Genomic DNA, 20,392 nt, shown 5'->3' with positions numbered 1-20,392 from the left:
ATTTTGCTTCCAATTAGTGAATGAAACCAATACAATTTTTGAAATCTTAATTTTTCCCAGGAAAAGTAACACATGTAAATTGCAATACCACATAATGATGAGAATCTTTTGCTTTTTTCTTTAATCTGCATTAAAATGCAGAAAAAAACTAAAAATTACTAAAGACAATTGAAAACAGATATTTACATACACTCCAGAAACAAACATTTAACTTTTTTTTTCATAAATCATACCATTTTTTTTCATGCTCTTATTTTGAAGTAGGTCAAAATTGCAGGGTTTCTGTTTTCCCGCCTCATATTCTCCATAAATTTTCCCCCAATAACTTTCAAACAAGAAACAGGAAAAAAAACATGGACAGTAAAGGACGAGATGTAAACGTAAAAACAATATCTAAGAGCATTTATACAATTAGCGTCATTCTAGGTAGAAAAAAGAGAAGTACATTTCTGACCAGGAAAAAAAAGAAAAAAAGAGGAACATTTGAATTCGAAAAGTGAAAAAAAATTCTAGAAAAAATATGAAAAAGTTGAAAAATTTGGAAATTTCTGAGTTTGAAAAGTCAAAATTTTGCTAGTAGAGAACTCAGAAATTGAGATCAATAGAAACTTTTGGGAAATTTTTTTTGAAAATGTTTTTTTCAATATCAATCACAAAATTTCTGAATGATTTTCTATCAGATTTTTTGACATTTGATACTCAGAAATTGTATTATTGTCATTATTTTTATGTTGCTTGAAAATCACATACAAAATAATATCATTTATCACAATAACTTCTGGGACGATATAGTCCAGTTAAATTAGTTGTTATAACAAGACCAATTATTGGTTGAAAATTGGCCTGTTTTCTTTTTTTTTTTTTGCATTTCTAAAAAATTTAAAATAAAATACAGCAATAGAAGTTTAAATATGCTGCTTGACACGCTATTGGCTGGTGTTGCCAATGCAGCCAATCCAGAACCAGCATTAGTTTTCCTTGATGCTGATTGGCTATAGCTCCAAGTGTGGAGATTGCAGATGTTAACTAAAGCTGTAGCGCTAACACAGTTTCTACTGGTCTTATTCATCTGTATAAATGTATATTTGGTGTTTGAATTGTTAAAATAGGCAGAAATAAACGTTTTAGAAGAAGTCTGAAGTATTTAGAGTTTTTAGTTATGGTCAAAAACCAAAAAACAACTTAATTGGCTAGTAATTGACTAGATATATAAATAATTCGAAAGTGTTATATCTACTTTTAATTATAAATACTAAAGTGAGGAACAAAAACACAAGCTGCTAAAACTTAACATTTAGAAATGGGTTTTGGACAGTGGTGTGTTTTCCCCTCCAGTTACATCACACCAGTTGTCCCAGTAGGGCCGGACTCCACTCACACTAAATGGCCCCTTTATTAGGGTCGGAGGCTCAGCTTGCATGCTGCACACAGGGACGGTGTTTGTGTGTGTGTGTTTACCAAGTTGAAGAGCAGTTGTCGTTGACAGCTGCACGAGTGCAAGGAGAGAAAGAGTCAAGTGGCTTCAAATAGTCGACGTTCCTCTCATTCATCATGCTCTTCTTCTTCTTCTCAGCAGCCGCTGGTGTGAAGTTTACATTTTTTCATGTTGACACAGTCCTGAAGATATTTCGAAGGTAATGATTCATGAAATGTCCAGAACAAAGACATGGAAAGGGACTGATTAATCTCCTATTCTAAATCAAAAGGTTTGAAAAATATACAACACTATCCAAATAATTTATTTCTACTGGCTTTGTTACCGTTTTTTAATCCATATATGAAACTAAAACGTATTTAATCTAAATTACCATCCAGCTACGAGTCTGAAAATGGACTTTTTTTTGTAAACCAGTGAAGTTAAATCATTTATTTGTTGCGTAACAATATGCATTAGTAAATGTCTGAAGTCTTGGAGTTATAGTTAAGAACAAAAATACAACAAAAAATATTATTTGAAATAAAATGGCATGAAAACAACTTTAGTACAAATAAGTGGGTTCAAGAATTAAAGCTATTAAATAAGTTATTATAAGGAAAAAGTCAGAATTATGAAATTAAATATAAAATTCTGAGATTAAAGTCACAGTGGCCCTTATCCTCTTCCATAATTTTGGCCTAATTAACATTTACTTTCCCCCCCCAATTTGAACAATTCCTCTCAATGAGAAGTCACTTTTTTCTCCATTTCTTCTTCAATCAACCAATCAGCACCTTTGATCGCAAACTAGAAAGAATGAGGTGAGAATGAGGTCGACGTGTTTTGCATTCAGAGAAATAAAATCACCACCAGGTGCTACTTATTGAAGCAGCTGGGGATAATTAGTGTCTTGTGAGATTATTACATTCACCACATATTTCAGTGAGCCAATTAGATCCTATCAGATGATGTAAATGCGACATTATGTGACGTACTGACTTGCCGTATCCTTATCAGCCATTTTTACATCAAACTGTGGCGCGTTTTAGAAACTACAGGTGAAAGTTGCGTCTCTTTACGTGTCAGGTGGGTGCAGATGTTCACAGAGACATGTAGTGGGTGGGTTCAGATGACATCACAATGACATCACACACACATTAGGGTCAAATAGGCAACAGGAGACATGGATTAGCTAACAAACCGCTGTGTAGCAGACACTCAGCAGAAGGCAGGATGAACAACTGAAATGAAATTATGTGATATTTGCATATAAAATAAGAACAGCTCCAGATTCTGCTCTGGTCCTCCCCTTGTGCCTGTTCTCCGTCTCAATTGGTACCAAATAAGGAGCTTGTGTGTAATAACTGAGTGTGTTGACATATCATCGCCAAAGTGATTCTTCTTTTTGCAAAAATCACCACTTTTTTGTTGAAAGATGATTTAGGCAAAAAAACAAACAACCAAAAAAATAACTTTTGGCAAAAATGACTTATGCCATTATTTTTGGAAGGTGATGATATGAAATATTTAGTTTGAACTTAGTGATGATTTTACTTTTATTGACAGTTTTCTTATTTTGCTTTACACTGGTGGGTAAATCGTAGAGATTTTATCTTCACAGCTCAACTTCAAATAATTTTAAATCATAAAAAAAAGTAAATATAATTATATTTTTTGAGGAATTCTGAGTATATTCAAGAAATCAAAGCTAAATTTCTAAATTATATTTCAGAGCACAAAAGAAATCAGAACATCATCAGCGATTTATCGGACAGGTACTTCAGACTTTTGGCTTAATTTGCAACTACACAAATAAAAATATACGAATATAACTAAAAGTACTTTCCAGATAATTAAAAATAATAAATGTTTTGCCCTTTTATTGCTGTTACACATCAATCATGATCAATTAAATAGTGATTAACCAGCGATTGGACCTTAAACGTGACTCAGATGATCTCCATTCCACTGATTGTGAGACTTCAAATGGATGGACCTCTGTTGATTAACTTTAAAAGAGAATATTTATGTTAACGTTAAATAGTTTTCATCTGTTTGTTATTATTTGGTAAAAATCTGATTTCACTTTGACATTAAAGGGTTAAAAAATAAAAAAAATTATGAACAGTTATAAAAAAGTTAAAACCTCCAATAGTATGAATACGTTTCATAGGTACTGTACTGTATATCGGCTGACATACTTTTAACTTAAAGCCATATTTAAACTCAACAGTATCCCGCTTTGTCTGACTTTAAAATAATTACAACATAAATATTTTTATTGTCAACCAGGAAACTGCGTTCTGTCAAAAGCTTGATTTCTAAATAAAAAATAAAACCTTGTTCGCTGCGATCCTTTCTGAATCTGTAGACTTGAAATTTATTCACTTTGTGCAATACCTTTAAGGACAATGTGACTGTACACTCATAAAACAGGATTTACAGTTAGCATGCTTCGCCTTGATGCCGTTTTCAAACCTTCGTTACGGTTTGGATGTGGATGAGGTTTGATGTTGCAGCTAAAATGCTTCAGAAATCAGTTAAGGTCCAAAAAATCCTGATTTTTGTTTCTGAGCTGATATGTCCAGTCGGAACGCGATTCCCCCCAAAGTGTCCAGACTATTCCTGCTTTCATCGTCTGCCAGGTCCGTCCTGAACACCAGCATAGCCATAACACACTCCCAGTAAGGAAGGGTCTGCCAAGTCTTTCGAGTGCGAAACCCACATGTGTTTCTGTCCGTCTGTCCCTCCGGACGTTTCTTTTTTTTCCCAGCTCAGGAATGTAGTCCCTCCCTGTCACAGAAGCACAGAGGCTTTTGTCTTTGTCCGTATCCGTTCAGATCGGTTTCCCTCCTGGCTTTCTGAATCCACGCTTGCTTAGCATCCACGCTGTCGGCATTCAGCTCAGCAGGGCTGCATGTTGCTGCCGCCGCCGCCGCTGCTGCACAGTCCACTGTAGCACAGAGCTGCAAGCAGACCAGAAGCTGTTACACCCCCTTAAAAAACGGATTTCTGCCTCACGGTTTCTTAGAGTTGGAGGGAGAAAAAGGCCAAAATAGAAAGAGGAAGGTGAGCAAGAGTCTCTAAAACCAGTACAAATCCTTGGTTTTATCCTGCGCCTGCAGACCTGAGAAAGATGAGAAAGAAAGGGAGGAAGAGCGAGACAAGATAAAGGCAAGAAAAGGAAGATTAGACACTGACAAAAGCTTGTTGATAAAAGCAGTAGGAAGTGGCCCGAGGCGAAGAAGGAGGAAAAAAGCAACAGCAGCAGAAAATGGAGCTGACAGCTGGAGTGAAGGTGCCGACTGACGGACGTTTTGTTCGTTAAAAGCACTTTGTGTAAGTCGACCCGACGGACAGAAAAAAATTTTCATTTAATTCTAGTTTTATGCCATAGTTGCGATTACATTAAACTTATAATCACACAAATTGGTTCATAAGTTCACTTAATGGAAACATGGAAATTTAGGAAAAAAACTCAAGTTTTCACGCTGGGATGCATTGAAGTTGACAGTTATTTTGCAAAACTGCAAAGGAAACACTTTTTTTCTCTTCACACGAGTCACATGATCAACAGCCGGATGTTACTACTGGCGAAAACGACAAAGAGGAAGATGACAGGAAGAGGCATGTTTTTAGTGACTTATCGCAACTTATTCATGTGGGATTTTAATGCCGTTTCTTATTTAACAGAAACGTCATAATTGTGCAATTGTTTTTTTTTAAATTAGTGGAATATCGACAACGTTTTGCTAAAATGTGGTTGGTCGAGAAAACAACTGCTAAAATTTGATGCAACTTCATTTTTGTTTAAATTTCATGAAGAAGGAAGTTGCGCTTAGTGTTTTCTTCAGTGTCTTTTCCTGCAGTAGCTTACGCCCAGTAGCTGTTCACTCAAACTGAGTTCTCCGATTTCTACAGGAAGTAAGATACTGCCTGTTAATTTCTCTGTCACACAACCCCAGCTGAAACACTGAACTATCCCTTTAATGAAAGATGTCGACTGATTTCTGAGGATTAACGTAACGTACCTGTGTCTATGTTGAGTCCGATCTCCGCTCCAGTTCCGGCGAAGGCGCCGCTCCAGGCCGACCCCGTCCCCGACTCCCCCTTCCCGCCGAGGTCGCAGGGTGAGGTGCTGGGCCCCGGCACCGAGCTGCCCGACGACAGCCGGTGGTGCGACCTCACCGACGGCACCAGCAGGGAGCCGTACCTCGGGTCGAACGCCGCGCCGTACATCTCGTGGACGCCTGGGCGAGAGTAGGCGGAGCTCTGAGCGTTAATGGCGCCCCCTAGCGAATAAGGGTGGTGGTGGTGATGGTGGTGGTGCGACGGGTGCCAGGTGTCGGGGCTGGGCTGGTGGAGGTGGCTGTGCAGGGAGCTGGAGGAGTAGGGGTCGGCGGGGAAGGAGATGTCTGCATGGGGGGCGGACAGAGCGCCGCCCAGCGTGGAGGAGACCGCCGGCTGGTAGGAGCTGTTCCAGAACGATGGAGGGAAACTCCTCTGACTCATGGGGAAGGAGCCGTCTGAGAAAACCCAAATCATGGAGTCACTTCAAAAAACATTCCGTAAAATGTTTAGGAAAGACAAAACGCAGTCCGAAGAACTCAAACTTTTAAATATTCAAATTCTGCATGTTTTTGTACATTCATTTGTTTTTCTGCTGCTTCTAAAAACAGAACAAGTGCTTAAAAAACAAACTGGATGTTTCTTGGCAATAAGTTAATGATTTTTGGCGTCTGGAAAATGAGCCATTTCAAAACCCTTCAAAATATGTTACAAATCAGCAGGCACTCCCTACTAACCCCAGTAGACGTCGGCTGTTACCTAGCAACCCACGCTGAGCTCCAGCACATTTTTGTTAACTGATTTTACTGTTGTACAATGGCTGCTGGAAAAGACAAGTGTGTTGTTGTTGTTGACTTAACCATCCAGAAACCACTGGCTGAATTCTTGTTGGTTGTGCAGAAGGCTCAACTAATGCTTTTCAAAGATATACGGTTGTGTAATTGTGCATCTGTTTGCTGCCATTTTCATGTGTGAGTGTAAACATTGAGGTTTAAGAAGCCTAATAAAGTTTACCAAGTTGAAGAGCCTAATAAATAAATAAATGAGTATATAAATGTATAAGGAGTTTAAATATAATATATAATATTTAACATGCTGTTTGCCAACAAAATGTATTTACACCAGAATTTGGGAAGCAATGAAAAATCTAATAGTTTTCTCTGAACACAGCAAATCTACTTGTTGAGTCTAAAGTTAATTCAGTTACATAAAAATAAAATGTAATTTTAAAGGTTTTGTGCAAACGCATTTAAAAAGTAAACCTCACTGTGGTTTACAGTGAAAAAATATATCTTAGTACAATTGTTTTAATCAATTTGTCGTTATTTGAGAAGAAAAACTTGATTTATTGTGTAAAAATTGTTTATATGAAGCATAAAGATAGAGCATTAAGAGGATAAATCTGGGATTTATGCAAATCTGCAAATAGAAAACAAATTAACATTATAAAACCTTTAAATGTTTTCCTGTGATCGGCTCTGATCGGTGATTAGCAGGTCAAAGGCAGAAAAGGTTGAATATTTTTCTGTCTAATAACCAACAGCTTGAATTATCAAATGACTGAGTTTCATAGAAAATAAATAAAGATTAGAGACGCAGGCCTGGATAAAGAATCAATAAAAAAAATCTTATAATTCCTTAAATTTCTGTTGGATCCAAAACAACCTCCAACAGAAAAACTGTAGCACATTATTTTCTCTGCTACATGTTGACTTTGTTATAGGAAAAAGAAATTGGACTCAATCATTATTTTAATTTGCAGCTCACCACTCAAAGAAAACAAGAAATTGATCGATTAGGGAAACCCTGATCGATCCATTTCTGTGCCGATAAACTGATCTGAAATCTGTCTCACTGCACAAAGCAGCAGTGATGAAATCAGGAGTTTTCTTCTTTTATTCCAATACTTTGGGCTTTAATGAGACTCTGTTTTTAATCAACTCATTTGTTTAAATAAAAGTCTTTTCCTCTTGTCACTTACAGATTTTAAACACAATATCTAAAATGTTTGAATAGATAAATTAGTTTCTGAATCAAATCGTGATACTAAAAATCAAATCGGATGACAATGAAAGATTTCCAACATTGTATTGTTCAGTTTTGGTTGAATTACTGCTCTGAATATGTAGTTTTTCTACAAATAGCCTTTTTATTGAGTCTGTGTACTCCAGTTAAAGATTAGTTGATCACTAAAATAGTTGATGATTATTTTAATAATCGATTAATCGTTTCTGTCCCACAATACTTCTTCTGTTTGCACTAAAAACTGATTTAGACGTAAATATTGGACTTTAAACCATCGTATGGCTGCAGTGTTGAAGTAGAAACCGACTCCAAGTTCAGCTGGACTCCGTTTGCAGATTATTGAAGTTGGTTGAACCGGCTGAACGACGGATCCACGAACCTCTGGGCGCCTTGTTCCCGCTGGGCGTCGGGTACGCGCTCGTCTGGCTGAGGGCTCGGCTGAAATGCTCGTCCACCACCGTGCTGATGTCGCCCTGGTAGTAGGTGAACAGGACGCAGCGGGAGCTCAGGTACTCGGCGCCCGGCGGCAGCTCCTTGTCCTCCTCTTTGATGGCCGGCGGCCCCGAGGGGCCGAGTCGGCTGCTGAGCTCCTGGGGGTTTTCCATTTTGGAGTAGAAAGCCAGCTTCTGGAGTAAAAACAGACATGCATCATGTGTGTTCTTGTTTGTTTTGATGCAACTTACTGCCTGTTATTATTGCCAACCTAAAAAAAACCCTTGACCTCTGACCTGCAAACCTCTTAGAGGTTTATTTCAGGATCTGATGACACGGGTGACGTTTAGTTTGAATTCCACATCTAAAACCGACACAGAAACTTTGAAATGATTTGTTTCCTGATGTTTTTAACGTGCAAGTTGGTGAAATCAGTTTTGCTGCTTATATTTTCTGATTAAAAGCCAAAATGTACGCAGGATTCTTAAACATGCATGTGGAAATATTCTGTGAAATTAAAGAATCAGCTGTGAAACTGTTCATTATGACGGCGGCGGGTGTTTAGGTGGCGGACAGAGTGAGTCTTCACACTATGTGAAACATGTCTGCATGTTGACTGAGAGTTTTATACAGAGAGAGAAAAATTTGTAAAAAGTCTGAACAGACCAGAAAACAGACACAAATCTAAAATATTTACAAACTAGTTTTTATTTTACATGCAATTAGCCTTAGTACTCCTGCCTTACAGCTATATAGATTAGCTGGGTGTATTTACTATGATATATATTTTAAATGCATACTGTGTTAATAAATGCATAAAACTTCGAAATACTGCAATTAAAAATCGTTTTTATTTTAATATTCTTAACTTATGCAACAAGATATAAATAAATGGAAAACTGTGTAAAATCTGACTGATTTGCTTGCAGATAATTACATTTTTTATTCATTAAAAGTATTTTAAAATATCCACCAACCCAGTTTTACATGTTCAGTAACTTCTTTAAGTTGAAGAAAACGTCTTTTTATGACCTTATGATGAAGTTTTAGACGGATTTGAACCGCTGGTCACTTAAAAAAAAAACAATCTAAACTGAGTTTAATTAAGATCATGAATTTAGACCGACGTGAAGAGAAGCCGTGCGGAAATGCAGCGTACCTGGTGGTGGTAGGGGCTGTAGGAGCTGAAATAAGGCTGAGGACCAAACACTTGGTACATCACATCCAGGCAGTTCATGGCGAACAACTCACGAAGAAGAACCAAGCGTCATCGAGACGCTCAGGTCGGACGGAGAGACAGAATCGGTAAAGTCCAAGCCGGTGCTCAACTCCTCTGCGCGCTCTGCGCTCCTTACGCGCAGTACTGCAGCCCGGACCCGACAAGGAGCGACCCCACGGCCCCTCCACTTCCCACAGCACGCGCACACACCCACCAATCAGGAGCCAGAGCTCCACCTCTGCCTTAATGGGCTTTTAATTAGGAAACATGAAACAAATCAGAAGCTGCAGCTGCTCCAAACTTTTCCAGTAAACGTTTGAAGTATTATTTTTTACCCTCAAATGATTCCACTTGTTTTAAATGTGTGCACTGCTCATTTCTGTATATCTCCCCTCTAGCAGGACACAGATTTATATATATATATATATATATATATATATATATATATATATATATATATATATATATATATAATTTTATTCGTTTTCTTGGGGTATTTGGGCGCGTTTTCATCTCTTTTGTGAAAGGTTCTTACAGCTGACCACGCAGTTTGAGGACAGAAGAAGAAACGTCAGAAATAAAATTATTTATCAGCTCAAATAAACAAATGAAACCTGGAATAATCCAGACAGCAGCCGAGTTGATTCCCTCCAGAAACAATAGCTCCTTCAGAATCACATCTTCGTACGGAAGCACATTAGGGCCACTGTAGGTAAGACAATAAAAAAGAAGGTGAACATTTCTGTCAAAAAAATTCAGAAATTTTGATATTATTCTCAGAAACTTCCAAAAGCTTTTTAGAAAATTTCTGATATTCAAGAGTTGAAATGTTTGACTTTTCAAACTCAGAAAGGTTCAAGTTTTTTCATTTTTCCTTCAGAAATAATTGTTCAGTTTCAAATCTTCTTTTTTTTCAGTTTTAATATTTTTTTCTTTTGAACAAACTTTATGGCCCCAATTTAGCTCCAGACGTAATGCAGGTTGACAAGACTTTCATGCACAAAGTTTCTTCCTGGATTTTTCAGGCATTAGAGGAAATGCAATCCCTCTGAATGACATAAATGTAATAAAATATCATCCAAAAAGCGGAGAGCAGGGATTAAGCATCCTGATCTGATGTCAGTGTCGCTCAGACCCCAAACATTCCCTAAAATTGTAGAATTGATACTATCGGCCAGCTAAAGCTCAAATAAACAAGCCACTTCAAATGAAATGTTATATTTAGAATGGGTGCAGTGCTGCTCTCATTCCTCCTAGTTGTAAGTTTCCAGAGCAGCTGCAAAGAATGTCACAGCCACCACCTGCTAATTGAAAGAGTAAACAAATTAAACCAACCAATGAGAAGAATGTTAAGCTACGAACTCCTGGGATCTCTCAGCGGCCTCCTGAATTCAAGAGGTCAGATTGTTTGGTTCCAGTTTGAGCCAGGAAGTTGCTGGTCACCATCTATTGCACCCAAAACTCGTAATAATGTGTTTATCGTCTCAAAACAAGCAAACGTTAATTTAAAATCATGTAAAGTTTTCAAAATGCTTAAATAGCCATAATTTATTTTATTAAGCTGAAAGTCTCTTATAATTATCATCTAAGCTCTGAATTAAGCTCTGCATGAATTTGATTTTACCCTCAAAACTTTTTCTCACATTACAAACAGACTGCAGGTTTTACTAATATCAGATTTATGAAAACTAGAATTATTAGATATTATACTGTTGACTACCAAGGACTCAGGTGCAGGTTGTGTGATGAACTAAACACAAATAAAACAATATGTTTTTTATAAACATAATTTATAAAATAATTTTGTTTATAAAAAACAATTTTTGAGCATCAAATTATCAGTGATCCTCATTCTGCTCTGGACCTCCGGATGGATGGATGGATGGATGGATGGATGGATGGATGGATGGATGAATGAATGAATTGATGGATGGATGACATGTAATAAATTTCTTAAGCTGGTCTCTTTTTTCAGTGTATTATTAATCAAAGTAAACTGTAAACAGGCGGGTTTTTAGCCTTGATTTAAAGGAAGTCAGTGTTTCTGCAGTTTTGCAGTTTTCTGGACGTTTGTTGGTGAACAGAAGCTGAATGTTCGGTTCTGGGGATGCAGAGGGACTTTAAATGGACTTTAAAAATGGGTCATGTGAGTGAAAACGGTGAAAGTTAAACGATGAAAGAGGGAAAACAGTTACAAGGAATTACTCAGCTCTTTTCTTAGGCTTTAACTTCCTACTAAACACATTAATAATATCAAATTACAATATTTATAAATATATGAGAATGCATTTTTGTTTTCTTCCACCATCCAGCTCCAAAACCTCAAAGGTTTTGATCTTTATCATACTGTATTTATCAATGATTTCCATAAAATGCACCAACATAACCTCATTCTATCCCATAAAAATCATCTTTACTTGGTCAGGTGTGGACATTCTCACTATGTAGGTCTGTATGTCTATATTTGTTAATTAGGTAATCTGTTATAGTTATTAATAGTTATTTGTGCAGCAATCCAAGAAACGTAAAGTTTTTGTTGTGATTTTTCTCCTTCTGCTGTTCAGCTGACCTCTTCCAGCAACCAGCGCACCTGTTCCCCTGCAGGATTGGCCTAGAGAAGCTTTAAAACCCAAAATATCTCCCATTGAGGCTCAGCTCAGCTCATCTCTCAGGCTCCATTCAGCCATCGGGCTCAGAGTATTATTGAACCGGGTCGGCCAAGGTTCAATGAGGAATTTTCAATCAGGACTTTTGGTGTCGTCACCGCTGTCACTCACCGGTTTGACGGATTTGAGGGAAGGTTATTGGAAGAAGCAGGTGTTTGACGCTCTTCAGATTAAACTGGATTACAAGAAAAACACTCAAGGGCTGGCTTTAAGTAATTTTAAGGCTGTCCAAAACCAAGGGCTTTACGTTTTTTCTTAAATGTGAAAACTTTGTAATGTGCGAGGAAATCTGTATATTATTTTTAATTTCTACGTTTTTTAGCAGATTAAATACACACAATTAATTGATAATCATCAGTGTAACAACTTCCATCAAAACTGGAGTTTTTAGTAGATTATTGTTAAAATGCTAAACAGAAACAAATAGCTGTACAGCAGTAGAGCCATGGTACACAGGGAACATTTCAGAAATTTTGACATTAATTTCAGACATTTTCTAGCAAAACTGGAAAATTTCTGAGTTTCAAAAGTCAAAAATTTTAAAACTCCAGGCTGAAATTTCAGAAAATTTCTGAAACTAATCTCAAAATTTCAGAGTTTTTTTCTAGAAAATTTCAGACTTTTTTTACTTTTCAATTTCAGAAATATCCTAGCTTTTTAAATACAATTTATAAGCTTAATATCAAAGTTTCCGAGTTTTCTGATGGAAATTTACAAAATGTTTTATGTCGCTTTCACACTGCACTGTCAAATGAACCAAACTGACTGAAAACCAGTTCCCCTCCTCGCCTGTGGTGGCGCTGTAACAAGAATTACTGAATGAAACGACTTGAAAACCTCTGACTAAATCACTGAGCATAACTTCCTTCTTCACGAAATGTAAACAAAAATGTGGCGTCACATTAGAGTGGTTGTAGCACTTCTCTTTTGTCTTTGGTAAAACACCACAAACCATTTCAACGACGCCGTATCGAGGTCATTGTACGCAGAAAATTCTAATTTTCTGCAAAATTTTGAGTTTAACTTCAGAAATGTTCTAGAAAAAAACGAGGAAATTCCTGAGCTCCAAAAAATGAAAATTTGCAAGAAAAACACTCAAAAGTTATTGGATTAATCTCAGAAATTTTCTTTTAAAAACAAAAAAACATGGAAATTTCTTAATTTCAAAAGTAAAAAAACTCCATTTGAAAGTAATTTCCACATGTAACTTCTACTTTTTCTTCTTATTAGGAAACAAGTTTATTTGCAGACCATGGAGTTTCGCTTCTCTTTTGCAAATCTGCCAAACAAAGGCAACAAGCTGAAACATGTTGGCCTGCAAAGAAACATTTTTTCCAGACTGTTTCTGGAGTCTTCTCCCAAATCTTTGAATCTCTCTATGCACCTTGTGAGTCCGTGAAGTTTAGTGGGAAATAGTTTGATCTGATTTATTGACGTTTTAATCAAATAACAGATTTTTTTCGGCACAAGGCTTCCTGCTTTCGTGTGAAAAAGTCTTTATTTTAAATAGTTCATCAAAAGATGATGTTTAAAACCACATTATAATCTTGTAACACATCATAACTGTAAGCTGGACGTGTTGTAAAGGTTTTCACAATGAGCCTTTAATGCTGATTTTCTGCTCTGATTGAGACTCTTTCTGTTTTGTTGGACCAGATGAGGAGGGAGACCTGACCGTGACCCTGCGTTTACCGGCGTCTCATCAAGGACGGAGCTTCATCTGTCCACCTCTCTGCTCTCACAACGAGTGTTTAAGTGTGTACATTATGAGATTTGGTTCAGTTTAATACATAAATAAAAATAAAAAAACTATTTACATTAGATTTTTTTTGAAAGAAAGAAATTTGCATTTAAATGATTTTATGTAGCTCATCTAATATAGATCTGTGCATGTATTAGATGAGCTCTAAATAATTTTGTCCTTCACGCCCCTAAATATAGGCTGGGTAAGTCATGTTCATAAAAAAATGAAATGCTTTGGACGCTCCATCACACCCACTGCTGCAAGTCCAACTGTCTGCACAGCTGTTCCTGCAGGACGAATATTTTATTCTCCGCTCTTCCACTTCTCTGGCAATTTGAAGAATGGAGGAACTCGCTTTCTTCTGTCTCTTTGTTTTTATGTTTTCTCTATTATTAGTGTCTGTTCCTGTGTTGATGCTAAATTAAAAAGATATTTGCTAAATCTGTGGTTATAAGGACCTTCATCAGCTTTGTTGATTTTCAAGGCCAGCTTTCATGTTAGAAAAAAACCTCCTGTAAAAAAACAAACAGCTTTTCCCAACATAACTTTAGTTTTCTAATCGATACAAATCGGCCAAACAAACAGGAACAAAAGCAGTTTCTCTATTTTTACTCTGAGTGAAAATAGAGTCAAGACTTCATAAAGTCTTGGCTTTATGCAGAATATTTTTTCTTCATATTTCGCCAGCAAACTGTTATTAGCTATAAGAAACAGTGAAGTGTCTTCCTGTAAGATTTTATATAGAGTGAACCCCAGTATTCATTGCTCATATTTGCTTATTTTAGTGGTTCAAACCTGAAATACCTTAATATCCGTTAATACACACAGTGGAATTAGGAACATTGTAGATAAAAGGAGGAGTAAGTTTTTTCCAAAAAGGTGAGAAATTTGGAGATTAATCTCATAAAATTTCAAGAAAAAAATACAGATTTTCTGTCCTCCAAAAGCTGAAAATTTGCAAGAAAAAAACTCAGAAATTTTTAGATCAATCTCAGAAATTTTCTAGAAAAAATAAGGACATTTCTGAACTAGAAAAGTAAAAAAAATTACAAGAAAAAACAGAAATTTTTAGATTAATCTCAGAAACTTTCTACAAAAAAACATGGACAATTCTTAGCTTCAAAAGTTGAACCTTATTAACTTTTGAAACTCAGAAATTTCTAAGTGTTTTATATAAATGTTTTGAGGTTAATCTCAAAGTTTCAGATTTTTTTGGCCATGTTTTTTTCTGTCCACACCAATTTATGGAGCGACTGCAATATGCTGCAGTCGCTCTGACTTTTAGTATTCAGGTGAAACATGAAAAATGCTTTACTGATGCAGTGACTAAGAGATAAATGATGGAGAGGAATCATTGGACTTCTGCATTAAATTATAATACGGAAAAATGTTCCACTGGCAGATTATTTCACTTCTAACTAGTAATTTTTCATCAATATTAAGCTACTATTGACATAAAACTAACTCTTATATTGTGCTAAAAAGTGGATTGTAACTTATTTCAAGTGTATTATTAAGACATTTGTTCTAGAAACTAGACCAAAAATACCTGTTAAGACTTTGTTTCTTTGCAGTGCCAGACCATTTTAAAATGTTTGATGCTTTAAAAGCAACTATTTAAAAAACTATTTGTGCTTCCAGCCTCATTTCAGCCGATAGCTTCAAAAAAAATCTGCTTGATTTTCAGGCCGAAGCTTTGATTGTGTCATTGAGGCTAAATCGATTTTAAATGTACAATAAACCAATTTATGGCAGCAATAAAAGCGTTGTTTGGATTCCCGGGTCTTAATTTTACATTCCATCGATAGAAGCTTCTGGTAAAATATAACCTGTTACATATAGAGGAAGAATTCAGGAGTAGATTAGAAATACTTCCAGTTGTTTTCACAAGGTGACCTTTGACATCGTCTTGTTTTTTCACCGTAAACTGTAAATTGTGTTTTTATCTAAGTATTTTTTACTCTGCATTTTGTAACATTACCTCCATGGGCAGCATCTCGTCATGGTGAGGCTCTGCTGTTCTGCTCCCTGCAGCCTCGCCTCCCTGTCGGCCTCTCCGTGCTCCTGTTGGCGCTGCTGACAGGCCCAGCTGTCTCCTCTTTTCCTGCCCTTGGCGGGAGCCCATTAATTTCCACCAAAGGCCCCTCAAGCGACAGCTCTCCCTCATAGTGACCATACTTGGAAAAGAGGAGCTCAACAGACTCAAGAAAAGGACACAAAAAGTCACAGGGAAACGATAATATGTCCAGGATGGAGGTGTTTTAATCAAACTAGACGTTTTAAAGTGAAACTATTTTGCAAAATCTACATTTTGCATGATTTTGTTCTTCTATTTGAGTCTCTACCACTTCTAAAAAAAAACAGCCAGCTGATTTTTGGCATCTAGAAAACATTTCAAAAACAGAATATCTTATCACACAAAATAGTTTATATTTCTTTTTTCTAGTGCAGACATCTTGAAATGAGACAAAACTAACTTGCATGTAACTTTCTAAGTTGTTTTAAGTCAATAAATCCTTAATATTGTTGATACAGCACAAGTTCCACTGGCAGATTATTTCACTAATAGGTAGAACTTTTTCATCAATATTAAGGAATTTTTGACTCAGAAAAAAGTTCTTAAATTTTGCTGAAAAGATACTTTCAAGCTATTTTTTTATTATTTAAAGTGTACTAAGATATTTGCACTACATACTAAACTAAAAATATTTGGTAAGATTTTGTGTTTCTGCAGTGCAAAAGGAAATTTTAAGTAAATAAAAGAAAAAATTCATTAAAAAATGTCCAGTATGTTTTAAGTCAATAAATCCTTAATACTGTTGAAAAAGTACAAGTTACACTGATAGATTATTTCACTTGTAATACGACATTTTTCCCATGAAAAAATTTTATCTACCAGAGGAACTAAAACTTTTTCAACAATATTAAGGAATTATTGACTTAAAACTAAATACTTGTAAAATAATTATGTCTTATTTCAAGTTTGCAAAGATATTTGCACTAGAAACAAGAACAAAAATACTTTGTAAGATTTTTGATTTTGCAGTGAGTGAGCCGATTCAAAAACCTCCCAAATGTTAAATCACAATCGATAGGCAGTATGCCGTTACCTAGCAACACCAGCTACTGCAAGTCCAAACACATTACCCAGCAACCAAACTAGAACATGTTCGGTCAGCTGGTTTTACTGCTGTACAATGGCTGCTGGAAAAAAAAGTGTTTTGTTGTTGACGTACCAAGCAGAAACCACTTGTTGCATTCTAGTTGGTTGCGCAGAAGGCTCCACTTCTGCTTTTCAAAGACGCACTGTTGTATAATTCCACATCTGTTTGCAGCCACTTTCATGTGTGAGTGTAAACTTTAAGGTGGGGGCGTGGCCAGCAGCAGTTTCTTTGGATTTAAAGTGACAGAGCCTTAATGCATCTCTTTCTGAAAGGAGCTCAAAATCTCATTATCTAAGAATTATTTTGTTCATGGACATGTTTTGTATCACCCATAGACTTATCCCAACCTCTTCAAGAAAGCATAACAGCTGACCTTTAACCTTTAAAAGTGATATCAGACAGAATTTGTTGCTGCTGATTGGAAATATCCACAGAGACAGTCTGTGGCTGCAGCAGCAGAGAAAAAGGAGCATCAAATTTCTGCAATTCTTTGTTTAAAACAACCAAACATCTGAATGGTGTTAATTACACAGCCTGAGCGCGGCGCCGCCTCCGTGAGAAATGTAAATTAGATCCGTTAATGAATGTTTTCTCTCATCGCATACAAGTGCAAAGTAACTATGCCATCTATGCCCACCTTGCTTCTCTGTTTACCGTCCCAGTGTGCCAAGCATTCAGACTGAATGAAAATATACCCGGGCAGAACCATGCCTGGCATCCCCCCTTAACAAGCTGCAGAAACACTGCGAAGCGCGGCTGCTATGCTGCAGGGAATGCTGAGAATCCTCAGGCTTTGGCCGACGAGCGCGACCCAACTTTCTGTTATCAGAATCATGACGGACGGAAATCCATCCAACAACAGCTTATGTGAAATGCTCAAAAACGTCTCAGCTCTAAGAGGTTTGTTTTTTGTTCTGCTTGCCAAAAGAACATTTGAAGGTTTTTGTAAATAATACAATGATGAAAATATGCAAGCATTAGCTATAATAGTACCTTTGGATAATAGATGTTATGAGATCATTTAAGCCAAAAATGACAAGACAGACATGAACGTCTGCAGTGTTTTAACTGTTCAGGTGTTGCTCACAAAAATGATGACAAAGAACCAAAGTTCAACAAAAATATTTAGAAAACAACTATAAGAGACTGGGATGAAATTTTCTACTAGTAGAAGAAATCCATAAATTTTAAGACTGCATCTAAAAACATTTATAACTGTAGATTTTAATTACCCAAATATGTCTTAATATGCACACAGCAGGAGCTAACATCAACAGTCTTCCTTATTTCTGATTTTGGAGATGCAGCCAATCAGAATCAAGAAAAACAAATGCTGATTTTGGATTGGCTACTTTGAACTAATCGGCCAATCGTGTGTCAAGTAGAATACTAAAGTTTCTCCTGGCACCACAAACTTACAAACTATTGTCAGAGGTCCAAATGAAATATTTAATTCACAAGCTACATATTTAGCTTGCTAATTAAATATTTATTTTTGCAAACTAATTATTTAGCTCCAAATTCAATATTTAATTTATAAACTACATATTTAGCTTGGACCTAAACATTTAGTTAGGTGGTAAATATTTAGTTTGCAAACCAAATAATTAGCTTCAAATTGAATGTATAGTTTGTAAACTACATATTTAACAAAAATCTAAATATTTGTTTTAGATCTAAATAGTTAGTTTGGAGCTAAATATTTTGCTTGCTACATGTTTAATTTGTAAGCTAAATATTTAGCTTGCTAACTAAATATTTAATTTGCAAGTTAAATATTTAGGATATAAACTAAATAGCTATTTAGCAAGATAAATATTTAGCTCAAAACTAAGTATTTAGTTGAGTTAAATATTTGTCTCAAAATGTAATATTAGGTTTGTAAAATTTATTTATCTTGAAACTAAACATTTAGTTTGAAACTTAGCATTTAGCTTGGAGTACTTATATAAAAAACAAAATGACTTTGAAAATAAAACCCCATTTTTTCTCTTATAGCAGTTTATAAAACCCAAAATGTTCCTGTTACTTTTTAACTAACTGTGCTGCATTATATCGAGTATGTATGTATTTAAAGTTGCAAATACAAGCTAGAATCATAATTGACAGCAAATTTTGCTCCATTAATTTACACACATTGTGATGATTCCTTTTAATAATCCTGTAAGTGACTTAACTATGTGTTAATAGCAGCTCAACGCGGTTAATGTAACCTGAAATTAGCAGAATGCAAACAAGCACAGAGACAGCTAACGGATCGAGTCCAGAAATCTGAGCTACAGCTGCATTACTGGGTTACCGGCGTTAAAACCGAGCCACATTCGTGGGATTGTGTCCAACATGACACAGATTCCTGAACACAAATCCTGCGATAGTGTCTCAATAAAAAGTTGAACTGCACAGTCCATAAATGAGGAATTCAGGTTGGTGTAGCGAGGGGAGGAATTCACGGCTTGTCACAATTCATTTCTGAAGAAAAGTATGAGACACTGGACTCTCTGCAGGCACTTGCTGCAGATCAGTCAGAGCGGCGCAGAGAGCAGAAAACCTTTAAAAATCCAGAGCAAAGAATTACAACTCACAAAAAAAATAAAGATGAAAAGAGAAAAAAACATTTGTTTCTTTACAGGTGGTCTCTTTTGACAAAATTAAATATTTCACATCATTAGGCTAATTTTAATATCAGATAAGAACAAAACAAAAACAACAATTTAAAGGGGAAATATTATACAAAATTCACACTTTGAACATTTTCATATTTTCATTTTAGTTTTAACGGCTTTCTAAAAAAAAAAAAAACACATGCCCTTAAAAAAACAAAACAAAAATAAAAAACTAAGAAAGCACACAGACATATTTTTGTGTCTGGAGAATTAGCCATTTCAAAAACCTCCCAGTTGTTGAGTCACAATCAAGGGGCGTTGTGCCGTTGCCTAGCAACCCCACCTGAGACCAGTTCATCACCTAGCAACCCCATTTGTGTAATTTCCATTGATTTGTTCAATGTAATGAATATTTATTATTAATAATAGGTAAATGAGTTATTGATCTGTGTAACTGGAAAAAGGTCATCTTATATTTTATATGGTAAAAGCAAAAACAACATAAGTCACAGGTAGACGAGTGTTTTTTTCATAACCCAATTAGAATTTTAGAATAAAAATTTTGTAATATTTTTGTTTACCTATCACAAGACATTATTAATAACAGTAAAAGTCATACAAGAGCGAAATTGACTCAACTAGTTACTTCAAAAAGCACAAAAAGTTCAGTGTTTTAGAAGGAAATTCAAATTTTGCTTTGGTTTAGCAACCAAGCAGCATGATTTGACTTTTTACTGGATTAGGAAAGTTTAATAAAAAACGATTTTTGCAGTGAAATATTTAGTGAGACCTTTCTATCTAAAACTAGAAATAGTTTTAGATATTTTAAAATAAAACCTCTGAGTAAAACAAAAAGATGTTATTTTACTATTGGTGAGAAAATGTTTAAAAATTCAGTTTTTCCAATTAAACACCAAAATAATTTCTTTATTCTTAATTTTTGTGATTTAAACATGATATATTTTAATGAAAAAAGCAGAAAGGTCAATTTCTTGTGGGTCCTGAAAACAGTCTCAGGTGTTTTCCTTAATAAAAACAAAAGGCAGAAAGGTTT

General features: G+C 35.8%; 1 protein-coding gene across 1 annotated transcript; it reads right to left on the bottom strand.

Moving 5' to 3' along the window:
• Positions 1 to 2,086: 2,086 nt before the first annotated feature.
• Positions 2,087 to 9,411, bottom strand: vgll2a (vestigial-like family member 2a). The gene is given in 5 exon segments (XM_028039584.1): positions 2,087 to 4,335; positions 4,337 to 4,383; positions 5,449 to 5,943; positions 7,890 to 8,136; positions 9,102 to 9,411. Coding segments are annotated over 5 exon segments (1,011 nt in total). The 5' UTR covers positions 9,180 to 9,411; the 3' UTR covers positions 2,087 to 4,191.
• Between the last annotated feature and the right edge of the window lie 10,981 nt (positions 9,412 to 20,392).

The sequence above is a fragment of the Xiphophorus couchianus genome, chromosome 15, assembly GCF_001444195.1.
Source record: "Xiphophorus couchianus chromosome 15, X_couchianus-1.0, whole genome shotgun sequence".
NCBI lineage: Eukaryota > Metazoa > Chordata > Actinopteri > Cyprinodontiformes > Poeciliidae > Xiphophorus > Xiphophorus couchianus.
Note: the sequence above shows the minus strand (reverse complement) of the source record. Positions and strands in the feature narration are given on the sequence as shown.